Source organism: Protobothrops mucrosquamatus, unplaced genomic scaffold (genome assembly GCF_001527695.2).
Source record: "Protobothrops mucrosquamatus isolate PMUCROS unplaced genomic scaffold, P.Mucros_1.0 scaffold329, whole genome shotgun sequence".
In the NCBI taxonomy this organism is placed as follows: domain Eukaryota; kingdom Metazoa; phylum Chordata; class Lepidosauria; order Squamata; family Viperidae; genus Protobothrops; species Protobothrops mucrosquamatus.
The window spans coordinates 279,379-296,958 of NW_015386668.1; the positions used below are offsets into that span (position 1 = coordinate 279,379).

The 17,580-nt window shown below is 33.5% G+C and overlaps 1 protein-coding gene across 1 annotated transcript in view; it reads left to right on the forward strand.

Annotated features, from left to right (window-relative positions):
• ADAMTS19 (ADAM metallopeptidase with thrombospondin type 1 motif 19) overlaps positions 1-17,580 on the forward strand; it is a 103,629-nt gene that overhangs the window by 72,617 nt on the left and 13,432 nt on the right. The window contains exons 12-19 of the mRNA XM_015815259.2: positions 439-569; positions 1,455-1,627; positions 3,327-3,454; positions 3,857-3,977; positions 8,488-8,568; positions 14,486-14,643; positions 16,170-16,323; positions 17,319-17,454. Coding sequence (XP_015670745.2) covers positions 439-569; positions 1,455-1,627; positions 3,327-3,454; positions 3,857-3,977; positions 8,488-8,568; positions 14,486-14,643; positions 16,170-16,323; positions 17,319-17,454 — 1,082 coding nt within the window. The remainder of the gene's footprint in view (positions 1-438; positions 570-1,454; positions 1,628-3,326; positions 3,455-3,856; positions 3,978-8,487; positions 8,569-14,485; positions 14,644-16,169; positions 16,324-17,318; positions 17,455-17,580) is intronic.

Consider the following 17,580-nt stretch of genomic DNA (forward strand, 5'->3'; position numbering starts at 1 on the left):
ACAACAGGTAAAAAGACAAAATGTGCACTAGCATAGATTATATAATTGTTTAGCAATAAGTGTGCTTTAAGAGTGCAGAACTAACTAAGTAGTAACCACGTCTCTTTCATTCTAATGTAATGTAAAAACTAACATTTCTCTGTTTTGCACATATTGAATTTAATTAAAAAATAGTTATGCCCTTGATTTTGTACCTTTCAAGAAAATTTGTTTGAATAGCTAGAGCAATAGTGAATTTATCTGAAGGGAAGACTTATTTTTCCCTCCAGCTACCAAAAATGCATTAACTAAGGCAAAATTATACTTTTATTCCTCTCTGCTTTGCCATTTTATCAGTTATTGTAGTATGTTCAGTGTGGACTTCCTCTTGAGTTTATATAGTAAATTATTTTGAGTGTACTTCATATATTTTAAAATAAAAGCTGACTTTTGTAATAGTGGTGTAAAGTTGGAGAATGTACCAGTAAAACATCTTTCACTGGACACATGGAAGCAGAATGGAGTACCTGGGGCTCTTGTAGCAGAACTTGTAACACTGGAATCAGCAGTCGACAACGAAGATGTGCTAGGTAAGCAACAGCTTATTTGTGTTCTGCTTGTCATATTATTTAATAAATTCCAAATTAGTTATGGACAGATGCACTGTCTACTACTTCAACAATGTAAAGAGGATATTACACAACTAGGTTCGTGATATTACATAAAATTGTACATTATCAGTAAACACTGATATTTCAAGAGCTGTGATAGGTACTCTCAAATATATTTCTTTATATACAATTCATTTTAAGGACGGAAAACTAAGTAAGTAGTATTTGGTTTGTATTTCAGGTTTTAAAATAAATGGTAGAGTTGGGATCTTTATACAGGTCATTACTCAATTCTATGCATATTGGCAGTATGGGGAAGAATTCACATACATTAAGGATAATCCATTTCAACCTTTCCTGCTTTGTTATTCATCAAATATATTAGGGTGCACCTTTTAGAATATCTGATCATGGTGGCCCCCAATCTGTCAGGAGACAACAAGATTAGAAAAGGCTGACGAAGAGAGAGTCAAATAATCGTCATGGTTTAGCCTAATTCTAGCTTGGTACCATAATATTCACAGAGAATTTTTTTGTAACAGTTGCTGTTAGTTGATTACAATAGGTTCCAAATATTAGATTCTCTTTACCATTTAAAGACAGGCTGCACATAGGTAATCACTGTTATTTTAATTGTTTGTAAGTAGTATAGTGCTTATATATTGGACTGGGATTATGCATCCCAGTGTGTGATTTTGAAATGAAAGTGTTCTAGCTAGGGATAAAGTGAGGTGATGTGAAACCACATACTCCTCCTTAATTCCACAGATACAAATGTGATGGCAGTAATAACAATGTAAACCATGCAGGCCATGTGCACACAACTAAATTTAATTTAATAATTTTTATTTTTATTTTTCCTAGTCCAGGTTATGAAGAAACAGAATGCCAGGGATCAAGAATACAATACAAAATATGTGAGAATCCCTCTTGTACTCCTGGACTGCCTGCATTCAGGGATTGGCAGTGTCAGGCCTTCAGCGTTAGGCTAGCATATCAGAAACATATACACCAATGGCAGGCTGTTGTAGATGAAGGTAAGAACATACCCCAGCCTTATATTTAATCGCCACAAGCTTACTGTCAAAAGTACACTTGTGCAACACATATATACCCACACAAAATACACACGCATATACCCACACACAAATCTGCACATATGTATTAAAATAGATTTAACAGTTCATTGTACCCGATAATTATACTAGTTCGATAAAGTAGTAGGAACCATATCAGTGATGTTGACTAATCTAGTGAAAACAATGAGAGTAGTGCAGTTTTAAAACTTTATAGTAGATTACTTAAGAAATACTTTTGTGTGCTTTTTTGAAAAAAAGAAGAAGAATGGTTTCTTCCATTTAAATAAATAATACAGCATGCAGTGGATTTTGGCAGATATAAAATAAATACTAGAATTATATATTTTAATTAATCATGAAGCATTTTTTTAAAATGTAATTTTATCCATACTACAGATTTGCAACAAAATCAAAGAAGTATGTTATGAACCTTATGACTAGTTATGTAATGCTGATATTGCCTTTGTGCACTTCATCACATAAATATAGTGATAAAAGCTTGTGTCGGAATACATGTTTTAGCATTTAGAATACCACAGAATTGTTCAGTTTGAAATACAAAATGCAAATAATTCATAAAGTAAGAATTGTTCCTAAAGGTTGATCACTAAAAAAGGGCAGATTTAGTCCTAAAATGTCTCAAAAAGTAAAATAATTTATCAGCATTTAATTCTGTTATTACCTTGTTTCTTTCAAATATAATCAGAATGATGCCATTTACTTTAAAGATAATGAAGTCATTCTTTGCAGTTTAGCAAGAAGCTGAGTACAAATAAATATATTTTCCTTGGCCAATTACTGGAAAATGTCAATGTATTTATCATATTGTCTCTATTTTAAAATAACATTTTAAGTTAATACCAGTCTTCTTTGCTACTTCAATGAAGAGACAAACAAGTAAAGATGAATTTGAGCCTTATTTTTTTAGCCACATTTTTTGTTATTGTGAAAGGGGAGGAAAATTGCTCAGGAGTGCTATATTACATGTAGAATAATCCATGACTGGATGTCTATGATTTGTAAACATTGATTTTTAAAAATGGATTGTCACAAGAATTGTGTATTACTGTTATATTATTATAATATATTGTTTATTTATAATGCAGTATATATAATAATAGTAGTGGAAGCTGCAACTGAAGCGGGGGAGGAGTTAAAAGAGTGGCTAGCCTAGAATCCCTGAAGGAGAGGAAACAAGGGAGATTAGGCACCCCTCCTCAACCTGAAGTGCTTATCTGGTTGTTCTGTAGTGAGTACAGTTAGTCTGGTGAAATTATTGTAAATAGGTGAGTAGCAATAAATGAACTGCTCTGATCAGTCTCTCAGTGTCATTTCTTGCACCTGACAATAATGTAGCAAACTGAGAGCCAGTTTGGTCTAGGGATTAAGGCATCAGGCTAGAAACCAGGAGACTGCCAATCATTGTCTCTTAACCCAACCCATCACACAGGATTGTTGTGGGAAAAATAAGAGGAGATTTTGTGCTGTCAATTAATAAATCAACACTATTCAACCATGAAAATCTTTAAAATTTTCCAATAATGTACTCATTAAATCTCTTAAAATATATGTGTTATATAACCAGTACTGGATTATTTGAATTGTTTAAAACTATTTTCAAATCACATTTTTTAAAAAAATGTATTTATTCACATAGAAAAACCATGTGCGTTATTTTGTTCTCCAAATGGAAAAGAACAGCCAATATTGGTAACAGAGAAAGTGATGGATGGAACTTCCTGTGGGCCTCAGGATCTAGATGTATGTGCAAATGGAAAATGTCAGGTAAATCTTCCAAAACTAACTATTACTGTTTAATTATTTTGAAGTTTTTCCCCCTTAATTCTTTTAGATTATGGATGTCATCTTTAAACTTAAATTAATCTGCAATTTAAATTTAGAACACTGTAGAAGAAATTAATAATAATGCTATATTTTTGTATGTATGAAGTAGGAATTTTGAAGGAGGGCTTCTTAAAACCAATCTTTTAAGGAAAAAGTGATAAAATTTCTGATGAGAAAGAATATTTTTTTAATTCCGTTTGCTGTCCAGATACCCCAGAATAGTTCAAAATAGGTTATCACATTTTATTGTTAGTAAATAATATATTTCTTACTAATTATAGTCTAATTTGATCCTTTAGCCTAGAGCGGAAAATATGCTATTCTTTCTTTTTTTTTCTTCAGAAATTCGGCTGTGATGGCATATTGGGTTCTTTGGCATGGGAAGATCACTGTGGTGTCTGCAATGGAGATGGAAAATCATGTAGAGTTGTTAAAGGAGATTTTAATCATACTCGAGGAGCAGGTAAACATCTTTTAAAATGTATTTATTAAAATCTGCAAAAAATTTAAATGCGATGAGTATTCTGCAGGCTATAAATTGTGTAGTATCATCCTATTTTTATGTTGTATAAATTAAAGCACAGCATTTAGGAAAAGTATTTTAGCTTAATTTTACCCAGTTTCAACCTTGTTGCTAAGGAAATTAGGAACACATACACTAAGAATAAGTATGTTGTAAATCCAACTCTATACTTTTGGATACAGGATCTTATCTGGGATTATTTTGTGTACCTGAACAGTAAATACTGCTCTGGATTAAAATGTTATCAACACTAGAATTTTAAATAAAGGACAGAAATAAGATCATTTGCCCAAAGAAAATTATTTCATTTATAGAAAAAATGAATAGGTTTTTTAATATTAAATGAACAAAATATAAATAAACTCATACAGCTGCATTAAAGAATCAATCCAACTTCAAAGTTGACCAACATAGGAATATGAAAGGGAAGAAAGGGCCTAGAAATGATGCTAGAAACACAACGACTCCTCAAACTTTATAATCATATTATTTAAAAGTCTTGCTCCTTTGTAAAAAAAAAAAACTAATTCAAGTGTTAAAAAGATGTCAGATGCAGATATCAAACTTCTTCTATTGTTCTATATAATTCTTGAGGGAAGGTATGCTCACATATCAAACAAATACAAAAATATCATCACAATATTTATATCAGTTGCATAATTAAGTAATTACACAAATGATATAAATAGTAGCAGAAATTGTAAAAAAATAAATTTAATTGTGCCATCTGGAGTACATTGCATCCAGTGGCCTTGTCTGTCATTTTGGGTGGAAATTGGAACAGAGATGTTATCCATTGCATCTGAAGTCAACTAAAGCAGAGGTCCCGAACCTTTTGGGCACCAGGGACCGGTTCCGTGGAGAAAAATTTTTCTGCGGTCTGGAGAGCGTGTGGGTTTGTGTGCTGCCTGCGTCCCACAAATGGAGCTTTCCTTGTTTGTGCGGCCCAATTGCTGGCAGGCCATGTCCCGGTACCGGACCATGGACTGGGAGTTGGGGACCCCTGCACTAAAGGGAACTGAGGTTTCACTTTAATTGGAAGCAGAAAATATATTAATAATCAATTAACACATCAAATCAAATAAAGTTTCACATTAAAAATCAGATGTAAATTGATGAAGTTAAATGAAAATTAGATGTTTTCATTCTTTGGGTGTTTCTGGGTCCTGTAAAGAAGATTGCATATAGCATAAAAAGTGCAAAAATGTGAACTAGATGTTTGAAGTTTTATAACTTGAATTTTGCTTAAAATTGATGGAAAAACCTATGTGCAACTTCACAGCATCTGCACCAGCATTTAATGAAACATTAAAGTTTCCTTTTAATGATAAAATGAATGCTGCAATATCACAACATGAGCTCTGTCCCTTACATATGTGGATTCTATATCACAATGCAGATATAAAAAGTGGTGCTTGCATAACATTGTAATGCTTGTGTCATAATGTTTCACTCTGGGCCCCCAAGTAAGCCTACTCGTGCCTACTCGTGCCTAAACTTGAAGAGTCTGGATATTGAAATTATATTATTGAATATATTATTATATTGTATTAATTATATTACTTATATTACTTATATTATTGTTGTATTTTATATATTATATTATTGTATATTTATTGTAATATATTAATTATTTTAAGAGTTTAAATATTCTAAAATAGGGCAGAGGTAAAAAGAAATATTAAATAATTACTTAATAATATTACTTAATACATTTAAATTTAATAAATAAATAATAAATAAATTTAAGGTTCCTGTTCTTCATTTGTCAATCTTGTAATTCTATAGAAATCTATTTAACCTTTCCAGAAATGCCAGGTAAGGTACACCATACCTTTCTAGCAAGCTTATATATTTCTACAAAAAAAATGATTGCTTTAAAATACAGGATCTTTTTAGTATAGATGAACTACTTATGAAACTATCCCGTTTCTGATTTGTAGAAATAATTTGATAAAAACAATCATTTTCCTATTAGTCAATAAATTAAATTTAAAGGACTATAAAACATAGGCTATGTTTTATGTCTAGTTATACAGATATAAATCCTGTTCATTTCTTCAAGAATTATGCATGTGAAGCTTTCTGGAGTTTGCAACCACAGTGCTTATCTGTGGTCTTAATGATTAAGTAGTATTTGTTTTTATTGAATCTGTATTACTGCTGCGGTTTTTCCCATTCAAGTGTTTGAATGAATGTCTAGCTTTGTTATGATCAGTTAACTGTAGACACTGTATTTGCGGATAGTACACATTTCTGTATATTTATTTTGGATATAGCTATTTAGAATTTGCCAAGTAATTTTTGTTGAGTTGGGAAGGAAATCTAGAAGTCCCATTTCCTTATCCCCTGCCCACAGTGGAGCAATGTAAATATGTTAAATTTACTTCTGATTTTTTTTATTAATCTAGGAATGTTAATATAAATATTTTACCCAATCCTCTGGAATCGGCCCAAGTGAAAATTATAAAATGATATCAGTAAAAATGCCAGTAGTGAATCTCTTTGATATTAGCCATTCACATGGTAAAAGTAAGAAATGTAAACAAATAAATGCAGTAATTATTCAGTATATATCCAGTTCAGTATCAGCAGATGATAATGCTATGTTGCTGCTGCTTCTTTGTTTTGTAGTGCCTTTTGGCTGTAATAAAAATGTTTGCAGACTAACAGAATTAACAGAGTAACAGAGTTGAAAGGGACCTTGCAGGTCTTCTAGTTCAACCTCCTGCTCAGGCAGGAGATCCTATACAATTTCAGAGAAATGGTTGTCCAATCTCTTCTACTATTCCCCTTCAGATTGCTGAAAGGGAATAATAAATTGAATTATATTAGGAATGATATGACAAAACCTGCTAGGAATTTGGTAATTAGTGATCTTTCAAAAAACACTTAGAAAGTTAAATTAAATTATTTCAGCTTTAAAACAACTAATTAAAATAATATTTCCAACAGAATTTCAATCATGGATATCTGAAGAGGAAATTAAAATCTGCAAAATCTTAATATAAATGTTTGACGATGCATGTATCAAGTGGTAGAGCTTTGTTCATAGCACAAGTGCTATCATCTTGTAGATTTGGAACATTGACCCCACCCCACCCCACCCTGTGCATACTGCTTCTCATAATAAATGTTTGTACTGTGAGGGGGGATTATAAGAACACATACAAGAGTGGAATAGAATAGGGTCTTCTGCTTGAGCAAGGGGGTGGATTAGAACAGGGGTCCCCAATCCCTGGTCCGTGGACTGGCACCAGGTCGCAGCATGCCAGAAACCTGGCTGTGCAAACAAGTGAAGCTCCATCTGTGGGATACAGGCAGCACATGAAACCATGCTCCCTCCAGTCTGCAGAAAAACCTTTCTCCATGGAACTGGTCCCCGGTGCCCAAAATGTTGGGGGCTGCTGGACTAGAAGACCTCAACAGTCTCTTCCAACTCTGTTATTCTGCATTCTGTGTTAAAACAGAGCAGGATTTTCTTTCTAACTTCCAACATTCATGAAACTTATTTAAAGGTGGCTAGCAATCACATTCTAATATTGTTGACTAGCGGCAGCTGCTGAATGATCCAGTGAAGCATGGCTTAACAAAGTATTAGCACAAGAGATGGTTTGACCTGTTCAGCTGCCCACCACCACTAGTTTAAGAATACTAGTTAGATGATAATAGAGTATGTGAAATTTCTTATATCCCAATTTGTTTAATGCAGACATGTCAAACTCGCGACGTCACGTGATGTCACTCAACGTATCGGAACTGTTTTGCCATTGCTGGCAATGGGGTGGGCGTGGCTTCTGCGTGACACATCCGGCCCGCGGGCCAGCAGTTTAACACCCCTGGTTTAATGCTTCCAACAGAGTCTTACATATTAAGCAAAGACTAGAAGTTTATGTTTGACCCACCCTGGCCATCTTTTTGGTCCTAAGTAGGATGGTTGGAAACTAAAGTGCTTTGGTCGATAGCTGATCCATAGAACCCTCTCCAAGTAGTTGACAGAACAGCTGACTTAGCAATTTAGCACTTCTTTATGTACTGTAGCTCAGAGATAAAAATAGGGAAGATATAGACTCATGACAAACTTTTTGGAAAATATAGTTTCTTTGAATAAAGAATAGTATAGGTTCATTGATATTTTTCAGAAAAGATAAAAACTTTTCCTCCCTTTTATTGTCCATGGAATCTATAAAGGGGACAGGTTTGTAATCAACTCAGAATTGTTCAAGTGAGATACAGTAATACTTGATAATCGGGGGGAGGGGGAGAGAGAACAAGAATTTGATGCACAAAATCAAAAGTCTAGATTCCAGAAATTTGACTCAAAGAAAATAGGGCATTAAGAGCAAATATAATTTTAAAGATTTTTGAATAGATGGAACCAACTTTAATATAAATATTATTCTAATTTAAATAAACAGATAACAATATAAATGTCGGTATATATACTCAGGTTATGTGGAAGCCTTAGTGATACCTGCAGGAGCAAGAAGAATCAAAGTTGTGGAAGAAAAACCAGCTCACAGCTACTTGGGTAAGTTGTGATCAAATCAAATCAAACAGTGTGACTGTCAGGATGGAGGGTCTGTCTAACCTGGATGAAACCAAAGCAATTAGCTTCTTCTTTAAGTAGCAAAATGGAAGCATTCTAGTTCAGAATTTCAGGAAAAAAGTAATAAGGTTGTTATTGATCAGATTAAAACTGACCAACTGGAATGCTAGCAATTTATTAATATAACCTAATGTTTCATATAGTTTCTGTATATATTGTACAGCTTTATTGTTTATATCAAATTTTTCTTATTACCACAGTAGAATTAGTTAATAGAATATAAACTGTTGTGAACTGTAGCTAACTGTAATTTATTTTGAATGCAGTTCCCAAAAAGTAAAAACGATAAATTGGTCAAAAATTTCAGTGATTTTTAAAAAAAGAACTAGCTGATTTGGTGTTTTGCCAAGTGTTAGCACTTAGTTCGGCTATTTTAGAATGATTGATTCAAAAGTTGCAAAATTCACAAATCTTTTCATGACTAGAGGTCTGTAAATAGTTTTTGTAAAACATAGAAACAAAGAAGTCTCTGTGGGACTTACTGTCTCTTATAATTTACCACAGAATCAACTAAATACTGAAAGAGAAAAACGGGCAGAGTCTAAGTTTCTAGCTTAGTTCTAAGCACTCACAAAAAAAAAAGATGAAACTGACAGCAACCGAAAGCTCATTTTGGAAAATATCCAGAATTATGATTTCTAATGTTTGTCAGACTCAACTGATACTGCTTTTGCCTTGTGGAAATATTTAAAAGAATCTAAGTTTGCCAAAGCAGTAGACTGAAAACTGAAAGGTGATATAAAACAGTTACACATATATTATTCCAGGAGTGGGCAACTTTAGCAAGTTTACAACCTGCTGGCTCAGGAATTCTTTCCCTGATGTTGAAATCCACAGGTCATAAAATTGCCATAATTGCACACCCCTGTATTAGTTACAGTGTTACAATTTGTGGAAGGCTGTAGGGGGTGACTCTTCTTGAAGTGGATGAGAATTACCTCTGAATATAAATGCAAGTCTAAAAAATGGAATCATATAATCTTACTGCGTAGTTAGCAGTATTGCCAAAGAAGATACATGCAAGGTCCATTTTGAAAAAGAATGAATCAGTGTATCCAAGAGCCTAATTAGATAGCTGTAATCCTTAGAATACATTTCTCTTCTCTCCCCCACCACCTTCCAATGCTAAGTGACTTGGGAGTAAGTTACAGAGTGAGAACTGAATACTAATTTGAGTATGATTTGGAGTCTGTATTTAAATTTTAATAGAGCAAAAATTAGTTTTCCAACATATCATTGTTTCCAGTGTTTACAAGCCATCAATAAATATTGCAAATATCACTATAAATGTCCTAAATAAAAATGAATAAAATGTAGCTGATACTTGACCTGTCAGAGTTGGTTATAGTGAGACATGGCTTGTGTTACCTTTTTAGCGGAGGGTCTCCCTTGAAACGTTTGGCCTAGAATAATAATCAGTGTTAGGAACTATAGCACACAAAAGAAGTTCCCATGCAACAAAAAGAGCTTTTTTGTATAAAGTATATTATACATATAAATGCCGCTTGATTTTAATCTTGCAGTGTAGTGCTTTAAAAATTCTGTGTGTGTGTGTCTGTGTGTGTGGTGTGTTTGGTATATGTGTGAATGCATCTTGAGTGAACTAAAATTCTCAAGAAGATATACAATGTACCAGGTATAAAGTATTGCTGCTGGATTGTGTGAGTGTGTCACAGACAAGATCAGGAATGTTGTTTTTTTAAAAAAAAAATTCACATAATATTTAATTATCTTTTGATGATATACAAAACATTCAGAAGAGAAGAACAAGATTGCTGTTTAAATCTAGAGTTCTTTTCCTAACTTTGCAAATGGAATGCATTTTTTTAAACTCATTTTTCTCCAAAACATATTTAATTATGTTTTTACAAGCTGAAGGGCCCAGGAAAACTTCAAAAACATATTGTCCATTTTCCTCAAATGAAATTGTTTGCATGCATGTTGCATCTGTACAGATCAAAAGGGAAGACCTGAAAGATCATATCAATCCACATCTGGATTTGTTTATGTGAAGATAGTATTGATTTGTTTTCTAAGTGGAAATACGAGAATCACAATAACAAGAATGGAAGTGTTGCCACAATTAGAAGCATAAAAGGAGAAATGGATATGCCATATATGAAGAATATGTAATATAAAAAAGAGGAGAAAACAAATACAGTAATTCAAATGTATAAGCTCAATGCTAGCACGTGGATGGAATCTGCAGTATTCACACAATATCACCACAACTTCATGCCAAATTACAGAGGTGTCAGCAGTAGCCAAATTATTTCTTCTCATATAATATATAATTCTAATATATATAATTTCATATGTCTGGAGTTTTCCCTACAGGTATTTCCCCTGTATTTTTATACTCTAAATCACTTGCCACACAAGGCTGGTAATCTCTCTTATTTAACTACTACTTTTCTTTTCCCACTCATATCTAACTGATTGCTTTGCCTAGAAGGCTGGGTGCATTTTCTAGGGTTTTGGATTTTTTTGCATCTATGGGGAGATGCACCACTCTTTGGCTCCTTCCAACCAAAAGGTACCTACATGGATTTCCTCTTTAGATTCATAACAGTGATAAATTTTACATCCATACAACATCAGCTAGTTGAACTGTTCTGAGTATTAACTATTCTGAGTAGTAATTGGCTATCATAAAGGCTATCTTACTTGGGCCATGTCATGCAAGATGACTCACTCAAAAAGTCAATCATGCTGAGAGGGATCACCAGAAAATGGAGAAAGGGTCGCCCTAGTACCTGTTGGCTGGATGTGGATAACATCAGGATGACCATGGCGGATCTGAAGGAGGTGGTACAAGACAGAGGGTCATGAAGAATGCTGATACATAGAGTGGCCGAGGGTTGGACATGACGGAATGATTGACAACGATGTGTTAATTGGACTTCTACAGACTTGTCCCAAGTAAATGTTTTACTAAGACTTATCCAGGAAGCCTTTTGTAGATAAGACATTCATACTCCTGGACATGAATTCTTCTTTCTTAGGGAACTCTATATTAAAAAGGCCAATGTAAAAATCCAAATAGTCACTTGAATACAAATATTATTTAGTTCAGCTTTTGAATGGGTTGTGTAAATGAGATATGTAGGCCTGGTGGATAATTTTTAACGAGAAAAGGATAAAGGACTTTAACTTATTTATTATTTATTTATAAAATGTTCTGACAGTCCAATGCAGGATTCTATGCATACTGTAAATCATATAATATGAAATGCCACAATTATTAAGACATTATGTAGAAATTACCATTAAAATTTCTAAAATAATCTAATACTGGATGTAAGAACAAACACAGGAAACCATATGTTATATAGAACATTATTATATCACAAATAGTAATGGGGTGGAGGCATCTTCATCTGGGAGAGACAAGATATTATATAGCATAGGGATAGCCACTGAGAAGTCCTGTTTTCATACTCTACCCTCTTCCCCCTCATTGGTGAGAATTTCAACCTACCTGCTCAACCTACACGCACAGGGTAGGCAGATTCCAGTTAGAAAGGACTCATGCCATAAAGGGCTTTATAAGTCATAATCAGCATTTTTAATTTTACACCGAATTGTATTGGTTGCTCACAGTGTAAGTTTTGCCCACAGTATAAAACAAGCTGTCACCCTCCAGCAATTGGACCGCAGCCTTTGGAATCAACTGCAGTTTCCAATTAGGCTTTAAGACAGCCTAAATAGAATATATTGCAGCAGTCAAACATGACTCAATGAAGGCATTATTAACTGTATAAGGGCAGGCTGCTTTAAAGAAAGCTGCAACTGGCTTACCAACAGGCTGTTTTGACTCATGACCTCCACATAAGGTTACTACTTCTTACGTACTTTTAAAAAAAACGTGAGTGTTTTTCTCAGCATGACATATGTTGCAACTGGAATCCTTGTCTGGGAATGGCAGTTGCAATACATCTAGGCAGCAGAAAGCAGATGGCATGTAGAGGTTCTCTTTTCCCGTGCTTTGGCTTCCATCACATAGTTTGAGGAAGATAGTTCCTTTGTCTTCTCTGGTGCAGTAGGCTTTATTTTACCTTCATTTGTGGTTTTTTTGTGGGTTTTTTGTAGTTGCTGCGTACGGTGCTACTTGAGATAACAGCCATAAATTAGGAAGGCAATATTGTGTACTGTGTATTGAGTACATATTGTGGATAGTTTAAACAAGCAGAAAATCAGATTAAGATAATGACTAGAAATAGAATGATGGTATATCATATTTTGGAAAAGTTCACATTTTCTTGAGCGATCATACTCACATCTTTAGGTAGTATCTGATTTTCTGGTTATGTTCCTTTGAAAATATCAGAATTTTACATGATAAATGTATTACTTAAATGTATTCTGTCTTGGGCAGAGGGTGTTTCTCCACTAATTGTACTAGAAGTCATCAACAAGTTTGATGATGTTATGGTTTCCACTGTATTCCAGTGTGGGCCTTTTCACTTTTATTTTATTAAATAAAATACTCTAAATGTTATGACAGTAAAAGGGAAAAGCTTTTTAGCACTGTTGCATTATTGAATACTGCAAATATTACAGAACATTTCACACTATTTGTATTTTTTTTTTGCTGCCCTTTGATGGCCAAAATGATTCTTGGATAATTTAATTATATTTTTGATGCTGTTATTGCCATTGTTTCCTATAGTCCAAATATGGATGGGAATTGATTGCCAGGAGTGACTCACACAAAGATAAAACTATGAAGAATTTGGGGACAAGAGTTGAGTAACTGAAGCACTTTCACATGATTAATGACAAATATGGAACTTCAGTGAGAAAGTACGCGTTAGAGCCACCATTTCTAGAGGACTTCAAGCCTATTTAATTCTATATTTCTGAGTCTGAACTATCAAAATTCACATTATAGGAAGAACAGTGAAAGACTATGAATCAGTACTGACAGTTCCTAGTAATCTATATAAGTTGACATTAAATGTGTGGCTTGATTAAGCTGTAGAAAGGAAATAGCCAAAAAGCATTATTTTTGGCAGGATAGATCAAAGACAGAATAGGTTTCATTTCAAAAGTCAGTTACAAATATCCAGACTATATGCAAATCTATAGGAAGTTTAAGTCAAAAGTTTGCCTTATGTTATGTATTTGCAAACAATTGTCATCAATAGATTACATAGTCAAAATAAATTATTAATTTCTTTTAAAAGCACTCAGATTTCACAAGCTATTCATCAATGTGTTTGTGTGTGTGTATGTGTGTGAGGGAGGGAGGGAGGGAGAGAGAGGGAGGGAGGGAGGGAGGGAGAAAGGAAGGAGGAAAGGAAGAAAGGAAGTTCAAGTTAGTAAATAGAAAGCTACTTTGAATCTCATATCCCAACAGTCTAAACCAGCATGGTCAATAATAAGATTATGGGATTTCTAATTCTAGAAAATTTGGAACCAATTTTCTTATCTCAGTTTTATTCCATCAATAGAATTTTTAAACTGTAAGAACAATGGTACAGTATGAATATAATATTTAAAGTACCATAATGTTACATATATATTCTTCTATTGTATCACTGTGTTTTAAAGTAAATAATTTTCAATTAATAATTTGGAGTATCCATATTATAGTGGTAGACTAATTATTATAGGCTTTTCACATAGTAATATCTGTATTGAATGTTAAGAGAATTCTGAAAGTACATATAACTTGTTATTCAGCGGAAGTACAGCTGTTTTCTTACTGGAATTTTATTATTATGTTTATTAATCTTAAATTGTTTTAAATTTTTGATTAAATGGCTCTTTTAGCATAATAATCAGGCCTGACATAAAACACACTCTTTTGTACTGTTTTCTAATGTATCCTCAGCACTTCGAGATGCCAGCAAACAGTCTATTAATAGTGATTGGAAGATAGAACATTCTGGAACATTCAACATTGCTGGTACCACTGTCCATTATGTTAGGAGAGGTCTGTGGGAAAAAATTTCTGCCAAAGGTCCAACTACATCACCTTTACATTTATTGGTATAGTAGCATAGATAATTATTTAAATGTATTCTACGTTATAGGGTGAAATGTTTATGTCTAAATATATGTATTGTTTTGCAAGCAGTATATGGTGACCAATTTAGAATAACATAAGAACACAAAACAAGTTATGCCAGATCAGATAACAATCTCATTTAGTCCAACACATTATGGTTCATATCAAGAAAGGGGCTAGCTATTTCCGAATGGGAATCTGCAACATAATGCGATCCCATTAGTAACTCATATCAGTATTAGAAGACCTACATTCTTCAGGACTAGGGTTTGGCATCATGATATGCATGTTCTCTAGGAAAAGTATTTCCTTGATTAGGTAATATCTCAAGAATGTATGTATTCTAAAAATCTAGGAGAAAAGGAGATGTATACATAATCTGAACAATATGCTAATGATAAATTAAACTATACTTAAAATTATTAAAATACTGGATCTTTAATTTCTTCATAATCTCAAATGTGCTCAAACTCTTGAAGTGCTAATTCTGATTACTATTCAGAATATATAGGAAAGTTCTAGTTGTGCTCAGAGCATGGATATGTGAAAGTGCAGAACATCAAATTTTTAATTCATTTCAGTGGAAAGAACCAATATATACAAATAAGCTTTTATAAGTGAATGCAAATCAACACACCGAGAGAGTTTTGTATTTGTACTTATGTGTACATACGTGAAGTACATGGAATAATCATAAATAGGATAATGGAGACAACAAAAATAGAGTCTGGCTTTGATGAGTAGACTAATTATAGACCTACAATTGCAGGTAATCCTTAATTTACAACCACAATTGAGCCCAAAATTTCCATTGCTAGGCAAGACAGTGGTTAAGTGAGCTTTGGCCCATTTTACGATTATATTTATCATAGTTAAGTTAATCACTGCAGTTGTTAAATTAGTAAAACAGTTGTTAAGTGAACCTGGCTTTCCCATTGACTTTGCTTGTCAGAAGGTCACAAAAGGTGATCACATGACCTCAGGACATTGCAACTTTCATAAATATAAGTCAGTTGCCAAGCATCTGAGTTTTGATCATCTGACCATAGGGATGCTGCAACAATTGTGTGAAAAATGGTCATAAGTCACTTTTTTCAGTGCTATTGTAACTTCATTCAGTAAACGAATGGTTATAAGTCAAGGATTACGTGTACCAGAATTCCTAGCTAAGACAATTGTTGGATTGCTGGCAGAATTCTCAGAGTATACTGACAGATTCTTCCTTCTTTCCTTCTTTCCTTCTTTCCTTCTTTCCTTCTTTCCTTCCTTCCTTCCTTCCTTCCTTCCTTCCTTCCTTCCTTCCTTCCTTTCTTCCTATAAATGAAGTCTCTTATCTTGATTGAGACCAGTCTTATTTTGCCTGCTGGAAGATAGTTTTAACTCTGAATGTTGGGCATTTATTATGGAATTTCTTTATGATTTTCTGTAGACTGATGTTTCTTTTTTATCATGTCTGCTTTTTTTGTCATATCTAGCCATACAAATATTAATTACTTATATATTACAGGTCCTGCTTTTTCAAGATCAGAATTATGGGCTACATTATGAATATACTATTCCTTTAGATCCAGTTAACGAGAATCAGAGCACAAAGGTATCGGAGCCTCTATTTATGTGGACCCACTCAGGTTGGGAAGACTGTAATGCTGTATGTGGAGGAGGTAATGATTATACATTTGTGGGTATAGCGACATATGTATTGGTGTAATTTGATGCATCTTCCATTATATTAATTTTGTCATTAGGGCTACTAAGTCAGCCCAATTGCAGTGAAAAAGCAGAATTGTTCAAAATATTTATATAAGAGGGATAAGATACAAAGACTAATACCTTTAACAAAGAAAAAGTCAAACTTGATTTGTTTTGTCCTGGTAAACCTCTGGCAAAATGAAAAGGGATTCCAATTAGCCCTTCAACTGTATGTTCATAAATGTTATTCACATAGAACATGAAATGATCTGTCTGATAGGACAATGAGTAAAAACACCCACTTCCTTCCCAGGTAATATCAGCTGATCACAGTGATTCTGTTTCGGGGTGATCACAATGCTATGAAGTTTTCTTGCCATAATTATTTTGCTTTTTTCAGAACAATGTAACTGCTTTCAATCATTTTGGCAAACTACTGTTTTGAGGTTTGTCAAAACATTTTAAAATTTCCGTTGCCGCATTGAATGTGCTATTCTAGACTTATTCTAGGTGTTTCTAATATCTGCAATATAACCCTTAACACTTTCTTCAATAAACTATTTTACATTGTTGCACAGATAAATATTTGGCAGAAGTATTCATTTAGGTTTAGAATTTTGACTAATATAAAACTTGTTAGAATATAAAACTTGTTATCTGTTAGAAAACTAGATTTTTTTCATTTCTGGGTTTGTTTGTTTGTTTTGCAAAGTTTTAATCCAATATTTTTAAAACTATCTTAAAAGTTTTATATAAAAATATGAAATCCTCACTAATTTATTTTATCAGTTTCAGGATGGAATTTGATATTTATCCCCAAGTGAAAATAAGAGTGAAAACATTAGAGTTTTTTCCAAGTATATATGGCTATCCTATTTATTAATATTTCAGTAATTTTGAATACTTTTATTCAATGATAAAACTGTTGTCATCAAAGCTCTGCAAACTTTGTTTTCCTTTTTACCAGGTGAAAGAAAGACAACAGTATCCTGCACAAAAATTATGAATAAGCATATTAGTTTTGTGGATAACAAGAAATGCAAACATTTAACAAAACCTGAACCACAAATTCGAAAGTGCAATGAGCAGCCATGCCATACAAGGTGAGGTTGAGACCCAAAATTCAGATTCATATAATGGACACTGAAATGGAATGAGAGGCTGTCCCTTGGGAAGTTCCAGGTATTCCATCAGCCAAGGACCCGGGGTAGGGGTGGTGGGGTAGCGGC